General features: G+C 39.7%; 1 protein-coding gene across 8 annotated transcripts; it reads left to right on the top strand.

The window, feature by feature from the left end:
- Positions 1–29: 29 nt before the first annotated feature.
- Positions 30–17,525, top strand: CDCA2 (cell division cycle associated 2). Of its 8 annotated transcripts, XM_035345225.1 has the most exons (20): positions 30–267; positions 789–845; positions 1,043–1,633; positions 2,241–2,371; positions 2,912–3,059; positions 3,903–4,099; positions 4,597–4,675; positions 5,243–5,394; positions 5,514–5,598; positions 5,953–6,176; positions 6,265–6,343; positions 6,466–6,504; positions 6,947–7,002; positions 7,527–7,628; positions 8,038–8,178; positions 8,916–9,087; positions 9,567–9,778; positions 10,166–11,037; positions 12,511–14,533; positions 14,706–17,525. In XM_035345225.1, the coding sequence occupies exons 3-18, from the start codon at positions 1,111–1,113 to the stop codon at positions 10,997–10,999; spliced, it is 3,174 nt and encodes a 1,057-aa protein (XP_035201116.1). In that variant the 5' UTR covers positions 30–267; positions 789–845; positions 1,043–1,110; the 3' UTR covers positions 11,000–11,037; positions 12,511–14,533; positions 14,706–17,525. The 8 variants fall into 8 exon arrangements, with proteins under 8 accessions (XP_035201116.1, XP_035201117.1, XP_035201118.1 ...); XM_035345226.1 differs by lacking the exon at positions 789–845; XM_035345227.1 differs by lacking the exon at positions 30–267 and having other exon boundaries at positions 406–845; positions 5,956–6,176.
- The last annotated feature ends 3,419 nt before the right edge of the window (positions 17,526–20,944 follow it).

Raw genomic sequence — 20,944 nt, 5'->3', positions numbered from 1 at the left:
GTTTTTTTCAAAGTGGTTCGTTCTAACGGTTCTTGATCCTTCCGCGCGCGGGATATTAAAGAGTCCCCAGCCCATCCCCCCCCTACCGGCTCCGGGGGACGAGGGCAGGGGCTCGGCTGGGGCCTGGGGGTGCCGCTTTGTCCCTGAGAACCTTCGGCCATGGTGGCTGCGGGCTGTGAGGAAGAGGAGCCGGAAGGGGGGGGAAAGCGCGGAGGGATACGCGGCCGGGCGGCCCGGTTTGAACGCGAGAGGCGGGCGGCAGCGGCGGTGAGGCGGCTGTGAGGGGGGCGAGGTGCTGAGGGGATCCTGAGGGGATCCTGAGGGAATCGGGGGGCGCTGAGGGGATCCTGAGGGGACCCAGTGGTGCTGTGGGGATCCTGAGGGGCCGGGGGGCTCAGAGGGGAACGGGTCGCTCAGAGGGGACCGGGACAAGGGGTTTCCTCCCTGCAAGGGTCACCAGGGACCCTTCGCCCAGCCCCGTCTCTGTACAACCCCAGGGAAGGGGGTGTCAGGTCTTGCTGTGACTTTTGCGGGATTTTAACGGCTTAATTCCTGCTCCACGATATACAGAAAAAGTATGCCTCTGTGGGAGCGACGTTTCTGACTTATTTTCCTGTGTTTAATTTTAAAATGAAGGAAACCAAGCGCAAAAGACATTAGCGTCTTTAACTTCCCCAAGTTAGTCTTTACTAATACTAACTAATACTTATTGCACTGTTTATTATAGCAAAGCAATCACAGCGTGATCGTGGTTCACTTATTTGATTCTAACATGACGTTTGTCATAGGGTAAAAGCACAGCCTCATAGTTATGTGCTCCTGAAACGTCTGTGGTGAGGTGACAGGTGTGCATTTTTATTTTTCTTCCCAGCCTTTTTACGTCTTTTCTGTGTAGCTTTCTGGAGATGCAGCTTTCCTTTTCCACACACACTGATAAACCCCTCGCTGTAGAAAAGTCCAGGGAATTCCAAGTTTTGGTAGTATGAGGATGGTAGTGGGCTCTTACCGAATGCCTGCTAACATTTCTTATTCTCTTTGATAGGGAGCTGTCATTACGGGAGAGCAACGAATGACACAATGTTTCGTTAGTCTCAGAATCCATCACTAACAATGCGCAGACAATCAAAGCTTGTAAACGCTACCCTGAAAGTTACTGAGAGGAGAAACGCTGAAGAGAAAGAGGAGACCTCTTTCTCTGATCTGTCAAAAGACCAGAAGATTTGCAAAGGGACTGAAGCAAAAGCCACAATGGCATCTGAGAAGGAGAACTTGAGTGATGGGAACCAAGTGCGGTTGCAAAAACACACCCTGAAATACTCCAAAGTGCTAGAGAAGGAATTGTACCACAGCAGAAAGGATGCCAGCTGTCCGCTTGCTGGATGCGCTTCTGATACACTAAATGGGGATGTGGTTGGTGAACCTTCCTGGCCTTTGAACAGTAAGGAGAAATTTTCAAGAAGCGGACGTGGTTCGTTGGGGGCTGAATGCTGCTTGCCACCCAAGAGGGACAAAGCGGAAGAAAAGTCCTGTTGTGGAATAGTGGAGAAACAGAGGAGAAAAACTGTTGACTTTGCAACTGTAACAACTGCTGAATTTGGGATTACTCAAGAAAGTTTTATTAGTCCATCTATAGGTAAGGCTGGAATGATTCGTGCCCTGTTGTCCTTCTCAGAGGGACATCTGGAGGTCATCTAGTGCAATCCCTGGTCAGAGGCTTCAAAGTTTGGTCAGGTTCAGGTTGTGTGGCTGAGTATGAATATATCCAAGGACAGGAATTTGATTCAATTCTCTATTTGCACTCATTCCCTATTCTATTTTTTTTCTGTCCTGGTGACAGAAACCTTTTCTGTCAGTGAGCTTCACAAAGGAGTTGAGTAGTGAGACAAATTCTGCAAATACTGTGTATGGTTCCGTAACCTGCAACTGAAAAAGTAAGAGAAGGACGGCTCAATTTCTCAGTGGTTTAGTTAACTATAAAACTTGCTTTCTGTCCTCCTTCTTTTCTTACATAGAAAATGAATGTTCTAAGTCTTATTTTTCTGTTAGCAGAGTTTTAGGATCTATTTTGAGTTGGTTGAAAAACAGCATGAAAGAGAAGGAAGGTTTCCTGAGCTGAGCAGCTAAATATGGCTGTTTCCATAAATAACACAAACCAGTATTAAAAAAAATAATAATGAAAAAGCTGTAAGTATTCTGCTGTAATTTTTCGTTGTATTTTTTCCTCCTGCGTCCCATTTCAGGGAAGTCCCCAAATGCATTAAAGTTAAGACGAAGATCAGCGATCGGAGTACGAGGGTCACCAGAAAATAACGCCCTTATTCAGTACCTTGCCCAGCAGAGGAGCAATCGGCAAAAAGAAACGTTTACGCAGGTGAGAGTCTTGCTCCAATGTCAAATGTGTTATTTTAGTTCCCTTTGGAATCGATATGTAAGACGTCAAATTTAACATATGCTGGCAGAACGAGAATGCAAGTCTAAGGAAGAAGTCAGTAGAAGAAATAACAGCGGTTTGAATTTTGTTCGCTTCCTTAGATACCTTATTTTAAAATAAGGAGGTGTTACAGGTTTTGTTTCTGTAGAGCCTAGTCTTCTCCGTGTCTGACTGGCTCGTATATTTTAAATGTTGTTTACCATAACCTTCACTTTGCTGCATTTGCCATACTTGATAATCTGACTAATTAAAGCCCTGATAGTCCAAGATAAAGTAAATACTAACGTGACTTCTTTTTTTTAATTATTTGATCAGACTTGGTTCATTTTTACTTTTTTTACCATGTAACTAAAGCAGCAGCCGGATTAAATACAAGATTTTCTTCTTCCCTGGGTATGTTTTATGCCTAAGCATAAATACAAAGTAAAAAAGCTCATGTCATCTTAGAAGAAGTGTCTCATGACTTTAATTTTCTTTTAGCACGCTAGTCCTTTTAAATTTGCCAAGTCATCGAAGGACAAAATCAGGGTCTTTCAAACACCTTTGAAATCAGTGCAAGAAGCTGAAGGGCAGAAGAACTTCCCTGGACTCTCTCAAGTGTCTGGTGGTTCTCAGGAAGCAGACTGTTGTAAGTGAATTGTATTTCTGGTAAAAGATTTATCTTAAACATTAGGTCTTCATTTAAAACAAAACCTATGAAGCAACACAATATAAAACAAAAATGTTTTCCTTTACAAGAGTTGACAGTTGTTTTGTTGTTTGTTTGTTTGTTTTTCTTTTTTGGTTTGAGGGTTTGAGTTTTTTTTGTTTAAGTCTGTCTTATTTCTTAGTGCATCCTGAACAGTGGTTTCTCAACAACTCTTGAAAAAGAAGACTACGTTGAATTGAAGACTACATTTTTCATGGTTGTTTTCTTAACCTTACTTTCTAAATTTATGCCTTTTCATTTACTTTTCACAACGTATTAGTATTTCCATGCTTCTTCCATGAAAGTGGGAATGTTTTAAGGATTATGATAACTGGTTTTAGTTCTTGTAACTCTTACCTGTCTTGTTTGTGAAGACTTTTTTTGTTCAGTAGCTTTTAGGTGCAGTAACTTAGAAATCACGATGCATTACTGCATGTTGTGAATTTCCTTATTTCCTAATGGAAGTAGCAAGCATTGCACAAGCAGGGCAGGGCAGTACTGTGCCAACTGTTCAGAAGATGATAGCATAAAACAAGCTGAAATGCTTTACTTCTCTGCTCCTGCTGGTAGTCACACATTTATATAGAAAGAAGAACTCCCTTTGTTTTAAGGATTTGGAAATGTTATTTTCAAAGTTGAAGTCAAAATCGGATGGTGTTTTTTTTTTCCTAGCTAGAAAAGAACGTATTGAATCTTACATTCTTTTGGTGAAGAAACACCAAAATAGCATTGCCTGGAAGATTTGAAGTTTGCTGTTGGATTGTTTGTTTTTTATCACTGTAGCTGAGAACAAAGTACCCTTCACAAGCAAGTGCAGTCTGGATCAGCAGAGTGAGAGGTCCGTGTCTGACTGCAGTGGAGCTGATCTGAAAGAAAATTTAAAACAGAACTTGACCTATGGCAATAAGTCTGATTCCAAGATTTGCACCACCTTGTCTTCACACCAAGGCATGACTGTCACTGAACCTGCTCTTTCTAAGGTACTTACACCAACATGGGCAAAGAAAACAAATGGTGCAGCAAATCTCCCTTGTAAGAATTACTTTGTGTTGAACGTCTTTGGCAGTTGTTTGATACTCCACGTAAATTCATTCATCTTCATTTCCATTTATGGTACCTAATCCTTGTAAGTTTTTAGCCTTGATATCTTGGGAAAACTAATACAGCTGAAGTAATGGATGACTGAGGAAACTGCAATCCTCGTTTCTGATGGGATTAAAAACGAGTTAACATATTTTCATAATATTTTTATATTTTTATGTCAGTTGGTAGTTCCAGTGCTAATGGATGATCCTTTGAAACAACACTTTGGAAAGAATCCCTTGTGTACAATGGACAATTAGAAATGAGTTAGTGAGCATACAGACAAAAACATAAATGTCAAGTACTGCACAAAACTCAGCAGGTTGTTTTGATGCCTTTTATCTTGTCGTGAGAGCGTGTATATATATCTTTGTATTCTTGTAACTTCTTCTAGGAATGGGCTTATAAGGAACACAATCCTATTGAATATTCGGATGCAATTCTCATTAGAGATATCTTAGAAGCAAGCCATGGTAAGAAGTTCCATTGTTATTATAATCTTATATTCTTATTAGAAACTCAAAGAAAAAAAATTTGGACGGTGGAATGCCAACTATGTGATACAAAGAGCAAGTTCAAACAGAGACACAGGGTGGCAATAATTGCTTAAGAATTTCCCTTTATTTTGCTAGGCCATTCTTAAGGAAAAGTGTTGTTGATCACTTCGTGTCTGTGAAGCAGAATGTGCAGACTCATGGGCAGAGAAATCCTAATGCAAAATCTTAGCCTTCATGTAACACTCCTATTTGGTTTCTGTTTTTTATGAATTGCTCGAAGTATGAAATGAAAATACGGCATAATAGTAGCAGAAATTCAGAAAATAATGGATTTGTCTTGTTATACCGAGTGAAACTGCTGAGAGAATCTACTGATGTGTGTACATCTGTAGTTAAGATTCCTAAAGCCTTCTTGATTTTACTTCAGTCTTCAATTTTCACATCTGTGTACTTGCTCTAAAGCTTTCAGTCCTGACTGTACCAGTAAAGAACTCAGAAGTAATGTCATATCAGACCTACACAGAAAGAAAGTTAATTTTGCAGAACTGAGCCTGGAAATGCATGATGGAAGCAAGCCACCTGTCACACCAGTACGAATGGGAAATGCTTCATTAAATGAACATACACAGAGTGGCTCCCAGCTGCGATCTGTACTGAAGAAAATGCCAGCGAAAGAACTGACGGATTGCACTAAGGTTGGTTAACTAACGTGGTGGGGGGAATGCTAAGGATCAACTTAGCATTTGATTTGAAAAAGGACAATCTTTAATTAAGTAATACTGATCAGATGATTTCATCACTTACATTTTTGTAGGAATACTCAACTGATACTGTTGGCAGTGGAGGAAGGGAATCTCTCGCGGTCTCTGAAGTAAAAATCTGTGAAGCGTTGCAAACAGGTCTGACTCCATTTTTATGAGTTTTCTTCTGTTGTTTTTTGGGGGGTGATGGTGTTGTAGAGTATTATGTAGGATCATGCGGTCTCGCCCTTTTGCAAAATCTGAAGAAAATTTTGTATTCACCACCACTGAAGTAGCTCACACATAAGGTCCTACCAAGTGAAGGAGAAAATAAAGTTGTCATGGAAAAAGAAGTACTTCAGAAACCGTAATAGCAGGAATGGCAGTATTGCCTGTTTTTCAAGAAATTTTACACTTGCCTAGTTGACAAGTGAACTTGCAGAATAGTTGAACTTTTCTAGGCTGTTTTCTTCTACTCTGAGTTCACTAAGCAGTTGGTGTCTCTTGCTACAATAGAGAAAACTGAACAATACAGCTCCAAAAAGCCAAAGAAGAAAAAAGTTACTTTTGGAGAAGATCTCAGCCCAGAAATATTTGATAAAACTTTGCCTGCAAATACTCCCTTGCGCAAAGGAGCAACACCAGTCCGTCATCCGGGATCACAAAGCAGTAGCCCTTTTACAGGGTCAAGATTCACTGAGGAGCCATTACCCCAGCCAAACTTTGATTGCGATGATGTAAGTTTATTTAAACTACAAAAATAGCTTCTTACAGTCTCCATGAGCGTTCAGTATTTTAACTTTTTTTTTTTTGCTCATCTTAAAGCAATGCATTGAGCCTCCTCAAGAGTTACAAGAGGATTCTCTTGCTGCAGAAGACCTCTCACCTGTTGAAAACACCACAGGTAAGCTTGAGTTCTATTTTTGCCATTAGATAACGCAGCTTTCTGAATCTAAAAATTGTAAGGTGACAATTGTGTGTTTTTTGTTTTAGTGCTAAAAGTTAAATGTTCTTGCTTTCTTCTAGAGGTCACTGCTGTAGCTGCAGAGTCTGCCCACTGTTTAGGTAAAGTGGATGTTATTTCAGCTATTACTCTGTACAGGTGGCTGATCTAATCAGACTTGCTGCTTTAAATAATTTGGTTTACTATCTTAATTATGATATTGCAGTTTTGATGTTTTTAAAATAGCCAGCAACACAAGAAGAAAATGGAAGGGGGGTTATACATTTGTGTGCATGTCTCTCAATGAGAGCTTTATAAGCACTGATTATTTTGTTACCAAATCCTGCCAAGTTTTGTTTTCTTCTGTTCTGATTTATATTCCAAAGCAATGCTGCTTTTTTCTTTAATCTTTCCATGCTTGATAGCCCTTTATGCATAAAATCTTACTTAAGACTAAGATCTGAACATGCTGTGCATAACATTAAAAACTGTGTGAATAATTTCTTCAGTATGTTTGGCCTTTTTGTTGAACTGAACCAATGTTTGCTTTTTCTTCATATACAGTAAAAGAATCTGACAAATCTCACACGATAGCAACTCGTTCCTTTACTAAAAGGAAGGTAAGTTTCTTTAATGTGGATTTGCTGGTTTTGTTTTGTTTTTTACATCTTCAAACAGGGATGTTCTGTGTACCTCTCGAATGTGTATCAGATCTTTGCATCCTCAGATAAAAGGATTGCATAGATCCAGGTGTATGGATCTTGGTGCAGCTAAGCATTGTTGACTGAAAGTGGTTTTTAAGTTATTAAAAACAGCTTTGCTTACAGCCTGATACTTAAATTTACGATTTCTATTTAATTTTGATGGAACTTTCCTAAATAGTCTAGCCACACCAGAAAGTTAGAGATATTCACATGCTTTAATTTCATTTTCATGCTCAAGGGCTTCAGTCATGGAAATCCGGGAAGTTGTATTCATTGAACATTTAGGAGAACAGAAACAAAGTTTTCTGTCTATTTTTTTCTGGTTGATTTCATTTTTGTGAGATACAGGAGTGTGTTGGAGAGGCTGAGAAGTTCAAATCTGTTCTGCAGCCTCTGACGATTCTCTCGCTATTACTGAAAGTGTGATTTGTGTTCCCAAGTGCAGTGCTGAAGATCTTCACTTTAACGGTGAATTGTCCACTAGCCATAAGACATGCACACAGTATCCTACCTGTATTTCTGCTGGTTGCTGGAATTTTAAGGTTCAGAGAATTTCTTGCACAACACTTTCCATAAGAAATGTTTTCAGACATGCTCCAGTGTTGTCCAGTTCTAGAACGCTTTATTGGAGGGGGAAGGAGGAAAATAAAAGAGAAAGGCAATTAGAAAGTAGCTAATCTTGTCAGAAAGAAGTAGCTGAAGATGAAAATTTACTATATTCTTATTAGAATATCCTTTTTCTCAAAAGAGAGCTACATTGTGAAGAGACAACCTCTATAAATCTTAACTGCTGAGTGTCCAGCTTTTATGACTCCACGTATGAAATAACAGACTATTTGCAGCGGGCTTCTTACGGCTGTTGGACTGGGTTGCTTTTTAGAAAAAGCAAACATGCACCTGCACATACATACACATGTACCCAACAACTGAAAATGTCGTGTTCCTCAACAGTCTAGCACCACTTCAGAGGGGGTTGATCTCAGTATCCCAAGAGCCACGAGTACTAAGAGTGTTAAAGATACCAAAAATCCAAGGAAAAACAAACTTCAGAGACCAAAGAATATTACCACGTCTGCTGCCAAAAAGACACAAGTAAGTGACAGCCACCTGCAGCTGGTGGATGTCTCATGCAATTAGTTTTTTCTTGTGTGTTTTTTTTTGTGTGATTATTTTGATGTTTGTAGTAAAGATTTTCTAAAGAGTGTTTTTTTTTTTTTCCTGTTGCTGCTGATACTCTCTTCTTTGTGTCTGTTTTCCTGGACTGACTGGCATGCCTGCATGGCTTGTTAGGGCTGACTGGAAAGGCTTTAAATACTTGCAAGGCAGAAAGGGTATTTTAGAGACAAAGAGCAGAACCTTTGAGACTTCAGGGACACAAGATGAGTTTGTGGTGCTTCTCTTATCAACTGTGGACAGTTGGTAATTCTTTGAACTTCCCCACTTGTATGCCAGTTTGCTTTAAGTGTTATAAAAGTGTGAGACTTCTGAAGGATTTGAGCTTTTTGTATATTGGAAGGGAAAGCAAGTAATGCTTTTCAAACTGGATACAAATAAGCACAAACAAATCTGTAGTTTTGAGCTGAAAGACTCATTTTTTTTATTTCCAGATTTGGTTAAATGAAACAAACAAAAATATCTAATATCTCAGAAGTAATCCTTCTCTGTATTGTAGCTTTTAAATTAATTTGTAGATAGCAGAATAAGAAGGACCTTAATTTGAAACCGTTGCTTTCTATCAAAATTCAGTAACAAAAGTTATTTGTTGGAAAATATTGCAAAGGGTCGTTATAATTGCATTGTGCTCTGCTTGGTCTTCTGCATCTCTTCAGAGAACAAAACATGCAAGCTCTGGGAAAAGAAGAAAGAGAAAAGTTAAGAAATCCTTGTATGGGGAAAGAGAAATGGCTTCTAAGAAGCCTCTTCTGAGCCCTATCCCTGAGATTCCAGAAGTTCTCTCTTCTGCCTCATCTCCAAGCTCACCAAAGGCAAATGCACTTCCAGGTAACGTGTTTTTAGGTTTGTTTTGCCTCACTCATTCTTTTTGCTTCAGTAGTTATTTACAAAGCTGTTGATAGTTATCTTCAGTTCTGTGCATAGGTAAAGAGCACAGTATGCATTTTTCAGTTTTAATGGCTTCTGGAGTGGAATGAAGGAGAAATAAATGTTAGTCTGTAATAAAGCCCAAAGCATCCACTGGATTATTAGTCTCCAAGTGCATCACTTCAACTCGTACAGGACTGCAGTGGAAAGCAGACAACAAAAAAGACTCTTTATCTTGACTGCAGACTGATGTTTTCATAGGCTTTAAAAATGCTAAGTGATGTGCATTAGTGCTCTGGAGAGGCTTTTTTTTTATGCTGGTTGTGTTCTGGAACACTTGTTTAGGAGGTTACTGTGTTGTGAGTTTGTTTTAATACTTCAGAAATTGATTTCATACATTCAGAAGGAGAGTCAGGTAACCGTGTGCTATTTTGATTCAGAGGATGCATTTTTAGATTTGAAATCCAGCAATGATCAAAAGGATGCTCAATGGAAGCAAGCAATCAAAGGAATGAGAGGGGAAAACATCCCTGCTGCTCACGTGCGTCCAGTCTCTGAGGACCTGGACGTTGGAGAAACCAGCAGCCCTGATGTTACGGTGTTTCAGGTGTCAGATGGTGATCTGAAGTCAGTTTCTGGTCCTGATCATAAGGTAAGTCATCTACTTCAGGATACTACTTGAAAATAAGTCCTGTTCTTGGTGTTGTTACATCAAAAAAGTAATGTTTCTGGGAAGGAAGAAAAAAAGGCTAGCTGTTAGTGGTTAAACATTGGAACAGGGTGCCTGAAGAAGCCATGGAGTCTGCATCCTTGGAAGGAGGTGTTCAGAACTCGACTGAACAAGTCCTCAGGCAGCATAAGCTGGCTCTGCTTGGAGCAGGTTCCTCCCAACGTGCAGGGTTGTTTTTTTGGGGGTTTGTTGGCTTTTATTTTTGAGAATGGCTAGACTTAATGATAAAATCTGTAGCAGTTGTTTAATTGTCAGCTGTTTGAAGCAAGTTGTGTTTGTTTTTTTCTGCCTATAATTATTTTTTTTCAGTTTCCAAGCATTGTACCAGACACAAACTATGTTTCTGACACATATGACTGTCCCCAGCAAGCTGAAGAGACTGAGTGTTCAAAAGAGGAAAAAGAAAGTGATTTCTTGATAGAAAACAAGAACTTACAGGGAAATTTCCCAAATAAGGAAGAGTGGTTAACAGGGCTAGAATTTCCAGAACAGGACACTGGTATACATGAGATTCTCCGAAGAACTGGCCGTCCACCAAAAAAATCAAGAGGTAGAAGAAGAAGCAGTACTGGCTATGTTCCTCCTATCAAAAAGTTCAATTTTGAAACAATTGGAAATGATCTTCCACTTTCTTTTAATGTGGAGGAAGTCTTATCTGCTCCTCAGCTGAAAAATAACTCCTCCGAAGGGCCTTTTAGAAGGAAGAAGGGTAGCAGCAGTGAAACGAGCAGGGTGAGACGCAGCATGAGGCTACACAAAGATGCAGAAACGGAAGGACTGGCGTGGATTCCAGTGCCCAATGAGACTCTAAAGAACCCTCCTCCGGTAGCTTCTGGTTGCAAAACCAGGAGAACGATAAGCACGTCTGTCCTTAGAGAATCTGAGAACATTCACCACAGAGAAGAAAATCTCATCCAGTTTGCAGCACCAGGGAAGGAGAACGGTGACCCTGTTAATCTGGCTGACGGTCCTTGCAGAAGATGGAGGAGGAAGAGTGTGAGTGTATCAGCGCCTCAAGAAACAAGAACTTGGTCTCAAACCCGGAAAAGGAGCATAACAAATTCTGTACACAGCAAGGACAGAAAGAACCAAAGACTCTCTGAAGAAGCAGAAATACCTGTTGAAAATCAGGCTAACTCTTAGTGAGGTTTCAGCTACCTCCTGTTTATTCTAAAGCGAAGGTCAGTATTAGATTCTTACATTCTCTCTTGGGAGTGCTATGTAGAAATAAGATGTTCCTTCTATCTTCCACTTAATTCCTTCTGGGTAACCTAGAACTGATTTTCCTTGTTTTGATGAATGAAATGCTTGAAGATCAGAACCGCATGGAAGTCCTCGCTTGGCTCAGTGCCTTGGTCTGGTAGACACTTGTGACAGGTAACCAAGATGACGAAGTCTTTTCTCCATGATGAACTCTGACATAACCTCACTGTTGTCTACCTCCTTGCTTACTGTTTTCATACTTTAGCTCCGTCTACAGACTAATTGCAATTAAGCCCTGTAAATGTTATTAAAAACTCGACAAGTGACTGACTTTCTCTGCAGCCACCAAGCTCAGTCATTTCAGGAAGGCAAAGATTAATTTCTGTCGGGTACACGGATTGCTGTAGGGACCAGTGATCTTTTTTGTCAATATACTGCAGTAAGACAAAATAAAGAACGACTTGCTAACTAAAGAACGACTTGATAACTAAAAAATAGTATTATAGTGAAAAGTTACTTTCTCTGTGAATGGGGGTTGATACTAATCCATACTTTGGTAGAAAGGACTTTTCTTGAAAGAGCAGCTTGAAAGACTCAAGCTTTGAAGTCTAATCAAAGTAGATAAAAACTGAATTTGTCTTGAGTAATCAAACCATTTTCTAACAGATCCCCTTTCAGCTAGAATTGTTCAACGTCCTGGTATTTCCCTTGGGCTAGATCATTTCTTACAAATTATTTTTGAAGCCTGTGTTCCACATTTTAAAAAATGCCTTAAAAAAACTTGAGATTCTTGGGAAAACAAAAGAAAGAAACAGTGTTTGGCTTGAAGGGGAGGAGTGTAAAGCAGCAAAGCTGTTACCTTATGCTGTAGAAACTTAGCTTTACCTTGTCATACCAGAGGGGCAGAGTTTCTACAGCTAAGGGCTAGGAACAACCTGAAGGTTGGTCTTTTTAAAAGAAATAAAGAAATCAGTAAATGTGGCAAACCAAAACACTTTTTAAAACTTGATTGTACATAACAGTTTTTTAAAATTAAATTGGCTAAGGGAAGCGAAATATTCATCATGCAATAAAGCTGCCTTTAATTTCTGGACCCTTCTGATCTTCATTGTGTGTGTTTTATTTACACTGCATAATGTTCAGTAGTTGACCTGTCATCTTACTGTTTCAATTTTTCTAGTTTGAACAATAATAAAACATGATGACTGTAGGTGGTCTGCTTAAACATTTGCTGTAGCTTTCATTTTTCATACTGCTCTGTTTCAGCCCTAGCGAAGTAACTGTGCCAGCGTTCAGGAAATAGCTTTCTCTTGAAAATTCTCTCTTCTGTGACCTTGTTTTTACCATTAGTGGTGTGGAATAAAATATTTTATGTACTGGGCTGCTTGTATAAAACTTTAAACCAAACAGAACAATTTCATGTTTATGCGTGTTTTACTTTTTCTCTACAGACACCATCAGTTTTTCCCAAGACAAGACCTCCTAAGTCAACTTGAAAGGAACTTCACTAATTAAACGCTGTTCATCTCGTACTGCTAGAGAAATATTATGGAATTTATCAAAACGGTCTCCTTGAGGTTTTATTTTGGCTTTTGTGTCACAATGAAAATTTTAGGTTTGGAATCAGGGTGGTAACAAACAGTGACTTGGGTTTAATGTTGTTGCGACAGCAGTATGTTGGCTTGCCAGGAGAGGGCAGTCTGACATGAGTTTTTGTGCTCATAACTGAATTATTTTGAAAATGTACAAGATCTTTGAACAGATGCTAGCTCCGATTATAATCTAAGGTTATGTGAGATCAAAACTGACTAATAATAGCTACTACTTCTAACATTCAAAAAAAATCAAAATAGCAACTGCAGTAAGTACTAAAACTTATACTAGAGAGGTGAAATGTTTGTGTGCCATATTCAGACAGGACTTTCTATGTGGAAATCACGTGGCACTCTTAAACACAGCAGAGCTCTGCAGTTGCTGCAGGGATGTTAGGGATTACCTGTTACATCACATCAGGCAGTGAGGGAAACCTCTTGAGACTGTGCATGTCATATCCTGAGTGCCAGGCCAAAATGGTCAGGTTAAGTACAGAGAAGTCCTGGAGGAAGGAGGCAGTAAGCTGGCATATGTGACACGAGAGGGCTGAATCTCCAAAGTGCTGCCTAGCACCTGCTTTCTGTGGTGCTGCTGTCCTTTGCATCAGTCACGGCAGCGGTGGAAGTGTGTTCTCCCTCGAGGTTTCTTGAGTGGATGTGTTAAGTGCACTTTAGATGTGAAGTGTAAGTAAAATCAGAAATAGACGAGCACGGGTAAGGAGAAGGAAAACCAAAGCTTGCATTTGCCTCCTGGCACAACTTGGTTGAAAAGGGTTGAATTACGTGTAGATGCTCGATGGCAGTTCACATGGCTTATGTGAGGGTGAGGTTCAAACCTGCAAAGGAATAGAGGTTGCAGTAATGATTTAATCTGGAGAGGACTTGAGAGGAGACAAGGCTTCAGTTATGCAGAATCTTATTGGAGCAGGAGGTTAATGATCAGTTCTCCATATCTGTACTGGAGGGGACAATAAATAATGCTTTTAAATTAGGAAAAAATATCTTTTTTTAAGCAGTAAGAAGTAGCTCCTGCACCAGAGATGGCTGAGCACAAGAATACATTGCCTTGGGAAGCTGTGAAATCTCCGTCACTGGAGGCTTTTAAGAATAGATTAAAAAACTGTCTGCCAGGAATATCTGTCTGCGACTTGCTCTTCTGAGGAAGAGCATTTCTCTTGACTCCTGGGATAGTGTAACCAGCAATTTGATGGCCATGATGTCCTGCAGGAAGGGTGACCAGCAGAGTGACCAACGCTGTTCCCTTTCCAGGTTTCTAAAACTGAGTTACCATAAACCTTCGAATGGCAGCAACTTCACTATCCCCATTCAATGAACAGAAGTGCTTTGAGTTGGTCTCTTGTCTTCATTTCTCGGTGACGGTATAGGAATGAAACTTCAGGTCTGTTGTGTGCAGACAAGTCCCAAGGTTCAAGAGATTTTGTGGCTGTAGTTGTAGTTTTCAGCTGGTAATAGCAGCACTACCAGGAGCAGACTTCAGTGGTGTTCTGTCAGGTTGGATTACTCACTAACACCAGCAGCAGTTTTACTTGTGACGTGTTCGTCGGACAAGAATGCCCCAAATCAGCCTTGTACAACTGAGCTGTGTTTTAGTTGGATCAGTGAAGCATCACCGCACAGTATGTCAGACCGGGGACTATGCAGTGCCCATTTTGAAGGCTAGCCTCTGGAGCCTTCAGTTTAAGTCACCATTTCAACTATTTTTAACAAAGTCCCGTGTCAACTTTGTGTATTTTAATGGCATCTGAGGAAATCTGTGGTAGAGGATGTTTTTTTTGCCTCTCGTTCACTTTCACTACTGTTCTAAGGGGAAGCTTCTCTCTTTAGAGGGTTATTATAAAGACAAGCTTGTGTATTCAGTAATGTTAAATTTGTATTGTGTAGTTGTGAAATGGCTTCAAGCATGGTGGCAATAGCTAGCGCTAAGCGTTTATTGCCAATAATTGCATTTAGGCTGCCGTATCATGCTCTGACTGACAGTGGACAAGTGGTGAGTCCTAGACAGACCCGTCATTTTGCCATTCTGTTGCAATTAGGATGTAGCTAGTAGGATTAATATATTACAGATATATTGTGGTGTTTGTGCTTTCCCATGAAGTTCACTCTTAATGTATTCTTAGATATTCAGGCAGCTGAACATGTGGAAGCAACGAGGAGTACATCACAGCTGGGACGCTCTTCCCGTAGACTTGCATTATATTACTAAGCTGAGAATGCAAAGACCAGTAATACTTCATGTGCTTCATTCAGAAAGTGTTCAAGGGACAGATCAGGGTCTCTATTTCTGTTTTCCAGCAATTATTTTATGCCAGTGTTTTGCCATAGTGAAGATGCTCTCTGATTACAGAAGTGGAGGCTGCATGACCAAGTTTTCTCCCGTGTGATTTAAGAGAGTTCAAACAACTTCCTCAACCTGGCGCTCACTGTAAGCAGGGGAAAGAAAATAAGAATAGTATGTGCTATTTTTATCTGATAAAGCTGATAAGCTCTATTTTAAAATAATTGTAAATAAACCTTCATGTCTTCAGCTTTTTTTTCTCTACTTGCTACTGATCAATTTGGCTATTGAAGGGGGAATTGAAATGCCTGAGTGTTGCATATAAATTTCACTATTGTGTATTCACCTACTTGTGATAATGATGTGGTTGTTTTGAACTCCACTAAAACGTTTTGTGCTCTAGCTCCTCTTCCTGACCCTGAATCCTCTAGCGCTCTTACAGTTTACTTAGATTTAGAAAGAAATTAGCGGTGAAGTGATCTATGCACAAGGAAGCAAACAGAAAATCCTTGTTACATCTATGTACAAGGAAATGGAGAGGGGAAAAAAAAGCCATTGATGTATGCCAAGTACAGCTGGAGCGTATAGGAACAGGAGTGAAAGAAATTTCATTTTCAAGCTGCTAACAGGTATGTAAGTGATGGAAATCATTTAAAAAACAAGCTGTGATGTGTAGTTGAATATTCCTTCCACTTGCACAATTTTTAAATTAGGAGGTAAACAGTGCAAATCACAGACGTGAAGTAAGGTAGTGCCTAACTCCACTGTGTTCCTGTGGAAAAAATGAGGTGGTGCCTGTAACTTATAGACAAGAAGGCTAATGTATTAGTTTTGTAATTAACTCGTGTAAATTGTGCATAACAGAGCAATTAACTACTTTAACCAAGCTTTGGAGGGAGACGAAGAAAAACCTGTGTGCACTGGGAATGAGGGCATGGAACATATTCCCTGACTCAAACCTGAAAAACCTGGTGTTAGTCTTGGGTTATTTCCAGTGACCCCTTGACTCCCATCTTCCTGCCCCCTGCACAGATTTGGAACTGGTCAGCCATTTTTGTTTTTGGAAGGGAGAGGAGACAGATATAATGAATGGCTTTTATTGTGCAATATTTCAAAACCTTTTTGACTGCATTCGGATGGGATGGAAAATGTTCTACCCTGTACTGTAGCCAAAACAAACAAAACATATTCCCTAAACCTGGATGTGTGTTTCACTCAAACTGGCAGTAGTTAGAGCTCTACTCTTAAACAAGAATTTAGTTTGACAATTTTTAGGCCTTGTTCAGCTGAATGTAACAGCCAAAGAAAATACGGGGAAAAAAATTAAATAATACACATATTTACAGCTTGCAGGTGGCATTAATTTTTGCAGTTCGTAGTGTTTAGTTTCAAGAATCCCTGTTAGTTGGGATATATTGTAAATGTTAAAAAATATTCTTAATTGTCTTTTTTTTTTTAGATTAGTTTTTTTTCTTTTTAAATGAAAATAGTCATTCTGAAGGAAAACATTTTATGTAGCTCCCTGATGGGTGATAAATAGCTGTGATTCAAGGCTTTAAAAGTTTAGGGTCTACCAAGAAACTGAAAATTCTGCAAACACAAGACCAGCAATCTAGCAGTAAAACCTCTTGACAGAAACCTGCTCGGGCCTGGCTTCCAGCTCCACTAAAGTTTAGTTTAAATACCCTCTTTATGGTGCAGGCTTACTGCTGGGTTTTGGCATCGCCAGTCAGTTCGGTGAAGGCCTTGCAGCGTGTAACCAAGATAATTCATGTTGTGCAACACGTTTTATGGCCTGAACAACCATATTTCTCATTAATAATAATAACTTTAAATTTAGACACCTATGCCAGGAGGCCTCCGGGTAGAACACATCCTCTGTTCTTCACAATCCCACCCTCCAAAGAGAAGTCCCTTTGAGCACATAAAATGCAAAAGTCCTCGTGTTTTGAAGTAGAGAAACGAGCCTCATTTTAAAAATTATTATGATTAAATCATTAAAGATTACAAACAAGGTATCTTGAAGTCTGAGGAGAAGTTGTCAGAAAAAATAGCGATCGTTCCTCAAAAGCCCTGATGACATAGTAAACAAACCAAGCTCAGAATCAGAAATCTGGGCTTTTTGGTCCCTCTGTGGTCAGCATTTTGTTTTGTGCTGTTCTTGAATTAAATGTTACTCAGTTTTCTTGCCCTTTCTTTCGTTTATTTGCCAGCACTGTAGCACCAGGATGAAAAATATGGATCTACTCTTACCATCCATTAAATCAACTGAGTTTTACTGAAGACACTTTTGAAGTCAAGCTTCACTCTGTCATAAATAAGCTGCCTATGTCATACAAATGTTTGGACAAACAAATGTACTTAGTTCCATGTTCAGAAGGTCAGTAACGCTGAGTTTTGGTAGTAAATATCCATTAATGCAAATCTACTAAGGTTGTAAGGGAATTCATGTTTGAACTACGATTTGGATATGTTGAGTATCCTCCTGTGTGCTATCAAGAAAGTAATTGTGTGGTTACTAATATTAATGATTAATAGAAAGGTCCTTCCACTTTCCTCTCAAAAAAGAAAAAAAAAAGTAAGCACTCATGGCATGTTTTGCAACAAAAGCTTTGTGAAGTTTATGTAAGTACAAGGTAAGGTTACACAGAGCTTATCTTAATGCTGAGCATTACATAATACACGCTGCAGAACACGAGACTCAATTCAGCCTGTGTTTGTCTCTTAGATCTTGCATTTGTCTCTTACACTGCTTGCTTCTCCCAGCAGGTAGACGTCTGTTGTACCTGGCTGAGTTTTCCTGCATCCCTGCCTCTGGTTAGGAGTGTTGGTTCACAGGGGGATGATCCAAACAGGGAAGCAAAGCAGTTGGTAGCACAGAGTGCATGTATGTGCAAGATACTGAGAGTTAAGGAAATTGAAGCGTTGCTGCCAGGAACTTCTGATGCCTGGCATAGCCCCGCGTAGTAGAGCCACAAAAAGCCTTAGTCACAGCCAGTTCGGTGGTGTTAAGTGCCCTGGAATTGCACCTTTCCATAGGGGTTAAAGAAAATGATAAGACCGTAGGCAGAATTAACTGTGTGCTTTCATAGCGACACACAGAATAGCCAGAGCTGTAAGTTGTTCCTCTTTTATTAACAAAACCTCAGCTCCTGAAAATCGCTTTTTTCTCATTCCATTAAGGATCAGCAAGAGCTAGGGACTTGAGGTGGTAGCTGAAGAGAAGTCTTAAACTAAATCCTAGAACTTTCCGTTTCCTTGTTTTTAGCCTGCTTTTCTCTGCATTCAGTACTGAATGGAGTGCAACTAGTATGACTGTGCCAAAAGCTGTTTAAACAATATTAAGATGTTTTCTTCAAACTTCTCCCTAGGAAGATACTCTTTTTCGAGAGGAATGTTTTCCCTGGAGCATTACATCATGAATTGGTTCAGTTCTTGGAGTAAGAAATTGGACCAAATGGTGGAGAAGGTCTCCAGGGGAAACATACTTATGCTGTTAAGTATTCCCACCAGAAAGCTTAGAAACCGCTTACATATTACCATTCTGTCCACATTTAGCCTTTCACCTTACTGCAGCTGAACAGAGGGTAGGGGGGTGGTTAGACTTTTTGAAAGAAACTTGAACCTCCTTTGTTTTTGTCATTACATTATTTTATTTTTTCCCCTCTTACTGTATCTTGCAAACTGAGCTCTGGTAATGGAATTTCTCATTTTTGACAGTAATGCTGGGCAAGGTTGCGGTTGTTTTGTATGCAGCCTGTTAATGAAATCTTAATTATGAAAGCTTCCTTCGAAACTCTGAATTTAGTTTTTGACTTAAACGAGAGGAACCTCCGAGAAGACCAGAGGATGGAGGGATTGGGGTGGGTTTTTGGGAAGCAGCCATATGAACAATGTGTGAGCTGGAGCAGTATTGTGTTACCGCCTGTGTGTGGAATCGTTCCACATCAAAGATGGAGGCACTTGATATGGTTTCCTTTATCAAATGAAAATAGCAGAACAAGGAAGAATATACCCTTTATATTTAGTGCAAGTCAACAGCTTTTTTTTCTTTAATGCGGAAATTCTACTCTGCAGAATTGTTCTTTGAAAGCTGATAAACCTGAGCTTTCACCAAGGTCTGCCTTTTGTTCTGCAGACAAATTAAGGCGAATTGTTCATCTTTAGATCACACAATTACCTTACAGGATATAAAATGAAAATACATACAAGTGTAATAAAATGTAGGAGCCAGATGTTACCAGAATAACCTCCTGAACAAACATGCCCCAGGGCAGGACGCTCTTGTGGTCCCTTCGTGGCCTGAATTGACCACGGAGCTGAAGTAGAACGGAGCGTCCTGCGATACTTCTGCGTCATGTTCCTGGAGTTATTTGGGAAAAAATACGTTCTACTGTCCCAGATATTTTGATGAACAAAGATAATTTTTGTATCATTGAGTCTTATGTAAGGCACCTCCAATCACTCCACGGAAATTAAAAGCTTCATTTGATTTGTATCCTCCCACTTGACCACAAAGAAGGTCAAGCCCTAGAGATGCTTTCTCTGTTCCCACCCATGTGATATCTACTCCCTCAAAAAGTGTTCTTTCCTTAAAATCAAACAGAAAACACACACACACAAAACCAAAACCAACCCACAACAACCAGGCAGCCTTTAACTGTTCGTACCAAGAATTCTGTGATTCCAAGAAGGACCGTTCAGTTGGTCCAGCTGCCGAGGGACTGGTACTAAAATTGATGACTGGAAATTGGCACGGGATTGGAAAAGACTTCAGCCAAAACGTTTGAATTATGTAATCTTATTAAATACACAGTAATTACGCTGTGCATATTACTGCTGGATTCAGGTTATGAAATCATATAGTAGATAATGCGAGACTGGAAGAGGAGAGGAACTGGTCTGAGCCATGCTGGAGTCAATGGAAATTCTCGGCTTGGCTGCAGCGTGTTCTAGGTGAGGGTGTCTCAGTGATACTGCATTATTCCAACAGGGAAAGGACATCAGCATTTTAGGATCAGAGCTTGGCCCTATTGTCCAGAACCCCGATGCAACCAGTTATTTAGATGTTTCATTTCTGCCACGGAATGAATGGAGCAAAGTTGAGCACGGTGCATGCTTCTGACAAGGGCAATTCCCAACGCGTCTGAGGATCCAACAGATGGGGTATTCGGTTTGCAAGACTTCCTCTGGTGTAAGTGTCAAGTCACATCAGTATTCTTTATTGGGGATGCTTCTCAGGAAATACATTGCAGTTACTCACGTGGCATAAACAGCTATGAGGTTGGACCAGAACTTCTACTGCATTTCCACTTGAAAATTACCTTGCTTTGGAGAATTTCTATTTTTAGAAGTTTGTCTGAGTAAAATTATCACCAGCAGTGATATTCAGACTCTACCAACACGATTGTTTTAAATCACAGACTCATTCCAATTCAAAATCTGTCCTTTGCAGCAGACCTTTTTTTTTTTTTTCCCATATCTCCCAGAATGTGCCTCAAAATACACTTCTGCTTAAACATCCCGAGCCGTTAGGAACAGTTAGCAGAATGCTCACTTAATCTTCCTGCTGCAGTTAACAAAAAGTAAAAAGATATATTTACTTCTGCTTCCTTTCTCAGCCATTTTTTCACTGCAGAACAAACTTCTTAAAAGCGATTGCAGCAGATGATTTAGCAGTACGGCCAAATAGTCCCTGCTTGATTAAGATGGATGGTAGCTGTATTTGGAGCAATAGTAATTAAGGCTCCCATGGCAAGCAAAGAAAAATAAATTAATTTAATAAGAGCTTATGGGGAAAGTTTTAAATTGAAAAGCCTTCTTAAAATCCAAAATTCCTTAACAGTAGTAAAATCTTAGTTTACTAAAGCTCAAAGGGTTATTGCAGTCCAATAGCTTTCACTATTTCTTGTTTTTTTTTTTTTTCAATATTTGTGCATTTTTATTTTTCAAATTTGTCAAGAATATGGCAGAAGTTTTCAACGCAGAACAGATACT

The sequence above is a fragment of the Oxyura jamaicensis genome, chromosome 22 (genome assembly GCF_011077185.1).
Source record: "Oxyura jamaicensis isolate SHBP4307 breed ruddy duck chromosome 22, BPBGC_Ojam_1.0, whole genome shotgun sequence".
Lineage (NCBI taxonomy): Eukaryota > Metazoa > Chordata > Aves > Anseriformes > Anatidae > Oxyura > Oxyura jamaicensis.
Note: the sequence above shows the minus strand (reverse complement) of the source record. Positions and strands in the feature narration are given on the sequence as shown.

What these genes read in the sequence shown, in the direction of transcription:
- CDCA2 (XM_035345226.1), top strand. Translation starts at nt 1,111, where the DNA reads ATGCGCAGACAATCAAAGCTTGTAAACGCTACCCTGAAAGTTACTGAG. An exon ending in AACTGACGGATTGCACTAAG is followed by an intron (nt 5,395 to 5,513) that starts GTTGGTTAACTA and finishes ACATTTTTGTAG; the next exon opens with GAATACTCAACTGATACTGT. An exon ending in AAAGGCAAATGCACTTCCAG is followed by an intron (nt 9,088 to 9,566) that starts GTAACGTGTTTT and finishes ATTTTGATTCAG; the next exon opens with AGGATGCATTTTTAGATTTG.